Below are 5349 nucleotides of genomic sequence, written 5' to 3'. Positions count from 1 at the left end.
ACAAACCTTTTCTTCCTTCATCGCACGGCGCGTGCGGTCAGGGGTTTTGTTTAGCTCCCGCAGAACGTGTATTTTTCGTGGTGAAAAAGGGTAGTTTTCCGGCAGTATCTGTAGTACACGTGCTTGAGTGCACTTTCAGTAGAATTTGTGGTGCTTGTTGTGTTTTTGTTTCCCCTTCGTCACGATGGTGAAGCGAAATCACAAGGTAAGTCGCGGCGTAGATGCAAAGTGAGGTTAGGTGTGCCATCAGCACATGCTCTGGAGTGTGTGGAATATGCGTGTGCATGATGAAAATGCGACCTTGTATTGATTTCCTCCCGCTCCCGCTTTTCCACAGTTCAAATCGGGCGAGGGTGCCATGTACTACACCCGGAAGGCCGCCATGAACAAGCTGCAGCTCAACATCAAAGACTTCCGGCAGCTGTGCATCCTGAAGGGCATCTATCCGCGCGAACCGAAGCACCGGGCACGTGCGCAGCACGGTTCGCGCGAGATGAAGATCCTGTACCACAAGAAGGACATCACCTTCCTGCTGCACGAGCCGATCGTGTGGACGCTGCGCGACCGGAAGATCTTCAACCGGCGCATCAAGCATGCGGCGGCGAAGCAGAACATGAACCTGCGCGACATACGGCTGCACAACTACCCGCAGCTGAAGCTGGACCACATCGTGAAGGAGCGCTACCCGACGTTCATCGACGCGATCAAGGAGCTGGACGACTGCATGACGCTGCTGTTCATGTTCAGCACGTTCCCGGCGACGAAGATCATTACGCGCGAGCTGACGCGCATGAGCCGCCGGCTGACGGTGGAGTTTATGCACTACGTGATCGCGGCCCAGGCCCTGCGCAAAGTGTTCATCTCGATCAAGGGCTACTACTTCCAGGCGGAGATCAAGGGCGAAACGGTGACGTGGATCGTGCCGCACTACTTCCCGTACTCGCCGCACCGCGGCGAGATGGTCGACCTGAGCATTATGAAATCGTTCGGCGACTTTTTCACCGTGATGGCCGGGTTCATCAACTACCGGCTGTACCATTCGATCAATCTGGTGTATCCGCCCCAGTTTGCGCACTCGCTCGACTCGGACGAAACGATGGGCAACGAGCAGAAGTTTGTGTCGGAGCGTATTGCCGCGCTGAACGTGGAGCTGCTGCGCTCGGACGGTGGCAACGGGGACACGGAAGAGCCGGAGCTGCTGGAGTGGACGGGCAACGATGAGGAGCTGCCGCACGTGAGCCAGATCCGGCAGGAGGCACAGAACGTGAACAAGCTGAAGACACTGTTCAAGGGGCTGAAGTTTTTCCTCAACCGCGAGGTGCCGCGTGAGCCGCTCGTGTTCATCATCCGCTGCTTCGGCGGAAAGGTTTCGTGGGACAAGACGATGTTTGTCGGCGCAACGTTCGACGAGAGCGACGAAACGATCACGCACCAGATCGTCGATCGGCCGAGCATGGAGAAGCAGCACATCTCACGCGATTACATCCAACCGCAGTGGGTGTTTGATAGTGTTAATCAGCGCCGCCTGCTCCCGACCAACAAGTACTTTATGGGGGCCGTTTTGCCACCGCATCTGTCGCCGTTCACGAGCGCGAATGCGCGGTACGTGCCGCCGGAGGAGCTGGCAGCGCGCAAGGCCGCCGAAGGGGAGGAAGAGGAGGAAACGTTCGAGCCGGCGGAGGTGAATGCCGACCAGGAGCACATTTCGGACGACGAGGAGGTGCAGGACCCGGAGAATGAGCAGGAAATGCAAGACTACGCCCTGATGAAGGCGTTCAACGACGAGCGAACGGATTCGCTCAACAGTGGCAAGAAAGAAGGGGCGGATGATGCGACCGACAACGGTAAGGACGCAGCGGAAAAGAAGCAGCAGCAGAACGGTGACGGTGAGTCGGACGATGAGGAGGAAGAGGAGGAGGAGGAGGACGTGATGCCGAAAAAACAGAAACCGGTCTCGAACAAACCGAAAGGCATGGCGGTACGGCGCGGCACAGTGTACAGGGAGAACGAGACCGAGAAGAAAATCGTGGACAAGCAGGAGGAGGCGCTGCGGGCTCGAATGGTAAAATCGAGACATCGCAAGCTGTACTCGAAGCTGGTGGAGCGGGAGAAAAAGGCGGACAAGAACGCGCGGCTGCTGGCAAACAAGCGGGAACGCATCGAGAAGCAGAAGCGAGCGGAGCAGATGGAAAAGCAGAAGCAGCAGCGGAAGCAAATTTTGGCCTGAAGACCAGGCCAAGGAGCGAAAATGATAAGTATATTATAGTTTTAAGCGTACACACACAAACCTGAAGCTTCGCGGGAAGAGTAATAAAACGTTGCATTTCTCCTACTTATACTATCGACAAAAAAAAGGCGAACCACGCGAGTGAAAGCATATTGCTGTTAACATCCGAAAAGGAAAGGGCTCGTTCCTTCAATGTTTAAAATGATTCGTATATTATGAACAATTGTATCTGGCATATTACATTTCGCTAACGTAATTGTTTCCCTACTGCCGCAGCGTGAACGATCAGTAGTTAGTACCGTGACCGTGATTTTACTGACTTATCATCTAAATTCCGTACCTTTTTGCTTAAAGCTTAGCGCCACTACACCACAGAACTGTTGCTACACACACTTCTGCCACATTAGCTACGAACCTTTTCCGCTGCCCTTGCAAACTTTGCTGCTCACGGCCTACTTCATCGCAAGCGCAGCAACCCCTATGCCTATGCTACCTTTTTTTCTATTCGTGTTTGGTGTGCCCAGAAGCACGCACCCCCCTAGTCCAGTCTGTATCCATCGAACGCAGGCCAAGCACATCGTCGATCCTAGTAACACATCGTCTGCCCTTAAGTATTTGATTGTGCAGCCATCGTCTGCTGGTCTGCTTTTGAGAACTGTAAGTACAACACATCGTTGAGAGTGTGGTGCAGCCGGGATTTGCTTCTAGAACGTGTTAAAATGTGTTCGTGCGCTGGAGTGAACACATCATACCCTTTTGGCCCAAAAACACCCTTGCTCTTTGCTCCCCCCCCCCCACCGGTGAAGGACTCTTCCGTTAACCGTCGTTAACCACCGCCTCGCCCGCTCAGTCCGTGCCGAAGTACTTCTGTCCGAAATGGTTCGGTGCGACCGGGTGCAGCTCGGAGGTGAGAATTTTCAGATCCGGAAAGGCGGTCACCACCATCCGGGCGGCTATCGGTGTGCAGAACAGGTTAGACAAGATGATCGAGTTTTCCTTCACACCGTGGTCCTTCAGCACGCTGACCGCCTGCAAGTCGGAAGGGGTAGAGACAACGGGCACGGACAAAAAAGGTAGGATTATTCGTACGCCTATTTCTCTCCCTGTTGCCAGGACGATGAGTTGTCTTTACCTGTATGACGGTGTTGCCGGTTGCCATGATGGGGTACATGAGCAGTACCTGTCGCCGGGCGATGTCGTCTGGAAACCGGGCGTACACCACCTTGGCCACGTGCGTTTCGGCGTCCGATTCGACCAGAATCTTCCCGATTCGTATCGAGCGGCAGCAGTCTCGCAGTCCCTGAAAGGAGCAAACACCGTGATATCGGAGTGATGCTGGTTGGTGCCGACCACAAACGGAAGGTGCCGCATGAATGTGCGCTTACCTGCTCCATCGCTTCGCCGGAACGGATGATGGAAACGCCACAGTTGCCGGACCGGTACCGCAAACCGTCGTAGATGGCGCCGGTCGGCGTGATGACGGAGCAGTCGGAGTACGGCAGCTGGTTTAGGCTTTCCTCGATCACCAGCCTAATCAGCCGGTCGGCGTAGAATTTGAAGTCGCTCCGCGTGGTGTTTCTAAAATTAGACCCCGTCGGTAACCGGCATATATATTCCACATTATGTGTTTGTACGGTGGCGGGGGGAAAGAGAATGAGGAAATCATCGTTTGTGAATCACACGAACTGCATTCTAGTGCGTATGCGCGCATTTCGCTTTACAAAGTGTGTAACGATGATAATGATGATGATGGTGTTACAAGTTAGCACGGTTCGATCACATCGTGATCATGTTTTCAGCGCCTGCTGGCTGTGGTGCCACCCCATCATCATCATCATCATCATTGTCATCCACACATCGTCGTGACGCGTTTACTTACTTGTCCCGTATGATCGTCTGTAGCTCTTTGATTTGGTCGTTGCTGTCGATGATTTTTAAGTTATTGCCATAATCGCTGGGATTTTGCGACAGTGCCACCGGGGGCGGCGTGGCGGTACCGTTGTTTTCGTTTGCGCTGCACATGTTTGCCTGTTTGTGTTGGATGGCAACTAATTTTCTTACTCGCTTTCTCTCTTTCTCTCTCTCTCTCTCTCTATGGACCGCCACGCGCTAATTTGCTGTCGATAGTTTTGCCCTTATTTGCTTTGCAATTTACTTCCGCACAGTGCGCGTTAAGTGCTATTAATTTGTGAGGTACCGTTTGCACGCCGCACCACCGCAGGATCACGCCCTCTACAGCCTACCGGAAAGCAGCCAGCACACACGGCGGGTTAAGGGTGTATATGTGTGTGTGTGGTGTTTTGCGTCAATGTAGGTCGGGTGCCGGGCCAGACACAGAGACACGCGTGCCGTCGTCCTTCACTGTGATCGTTTCAGATCGTCCCGCAACCGCCGGTTCACGCCGCTGTACGGTCAGCTGCTACCACCACCAAGGAGCAGTCGGCACGTCGCTTTACGGTGGCTTTTCCGTTTGTGAGGGCGTGATGGGACGAAAATGGGACACCCACGTTTATTTCACTGCAACACGCACAACAGCAATGAATATGAGAAAAAGCCTGCCCAGTGGCGATGTAAGCATCCGCACTAGCTGTCTGGTCCGGTGTGACTGCTGGTCTTGTTATTATTGTTCGTATGCGGGCTGTCCAGAGTGACCAGAGTGACCAGAAATACCGATTTATCTGTATTCCTACCGATTTTTATATGCCTACTGATTCACAGATGACCGCACTAAAACTACCGATTTTCCATTTATCCTGCCGAAAATCACAGATATTTGATTTTTCAGTCGTTTAAGCTTAATCTGTGGCGCTTGGAATACTGTTTCAAGGATCGCTATCCTCATTTGTTACGTATCGCGCTGATGCACGTTTGTTTGTGTGCAACTTGAAAAATGCTACATGCGTTTGGAATTCAAAATTTTATCCGTTAAAATTTTATGTTCATAATAAGTAGAAAATGTCAGTTGTGTGAATTCCGAGAATTGCTCGTCAAAGAAAATCATTTAGATTTGAATTTTAATCTCGCTGTCGGCGGTTAAAGCTTACCCGACAGACAAAGAGAATGAAATTTTCAGGCGAGGGGTAGGTACCCAAATAGCCAGCTCGTACTTTATAGCTGATTTG

General features: G+C 52.5%; 2 protein-coding genes across 2 annotated transcripts; one reads left to right on the top strand and one right to left on the bottom strand.

Moving 5' to 3' along the window:
* On the top strand, nt 1-2336 carry LOC121592482 (pescadillo homolog). Its single transcript, XM_041913967.1, has 2 exons — nt 1-205; nt 338-2336. Exons 1-2 carry the CDS (start codon nt 185-187, stop codon nt 2225-2227), a joined length of 1911 nt encoding a protein of 636 aa, XP_041769901.1. The 5' UTR covers nt 1-184; the 3' UTR covers nt 2228-2336.
* A 79-nt stretch (nt 2337-2415) lies between these two features.
* Nucleotides 2416-4829, bottom strand: LOC121592484 (uracil phosphoribosyltransferase homolog). The gene is made up of 4 exons (XM_041913969.1): nt 4107-4829; nt 3613-3805; nt 3360-3527; nt 2416-3256 (listed from the first exon to the last, which is right to left on the bottom strand). The coding sequence occupies exons 1-4, from the start codon at nt 4247-4249 to the stop codon at nt 3074-3076; spliced, it is 687 nt and encodes a 228-aa protein (XP_041769903.1). The 5' UTR covers nt 4250-4829; the 3' UTR covers nt 2416-3073.
* Nucleotides 4830-5349: the final 520 nt, after the last annotated feature.

The sequence above is a fragment of the Anopheles merus genome, chromosome 2L (genome assembly GCF_017562075.2).
Source record: "Anopheles merus strain MAF chromosome 2L, AmerM5.1, whole genome shotgun sequence".
NCBI lineage: Eukaryota > Metazoa > Arthropoda > Insecta > Diptera > Culicidae > Anopheles > Anopheles merus.
The sequence above is the reverse complement of the archived record's forward strand: the minus strand, read 5'-3'. Positions and strand labels throughout refer to the sequence as shown.

Bases quoted from the DNA above. Each gene is read 5' to 3' on its own strand.
- LOC121592482 (XM_041913967.1), top strand. From the start codon at position 185: ATGGTGAAGCGAAATCACAAG. The intron at 206-337 runs GTAAGTCGCGGC...GCTTTTCCACAG, and splicing joins TGGTGAAGCGAAATCACAAG to TTCAAATCGGGCGAGGGTGC.
- LOC121592484 (XM_041913969.1), bottom strand. From the start codon at position 4,249: ATGTGCAGCGCAAACGAAAACAACGGTACCGCCACGCCGCCCCCGGTG. The intron at 3,528-3,612 runs GTAAGCGCACAT...TGCTCCTTTCAG, and splicing joins CCGGCGAAGCGATGGAGCAG to GGACTGCGAGACTGCTGCCG. The intron at 3,257-3,359 runs GTAAAGACAACT...TCCGACTTGCAG, and splicing joins CCGGCAACACCGTCATACAG to GCGGTCAGCGTGCTGAAGGA.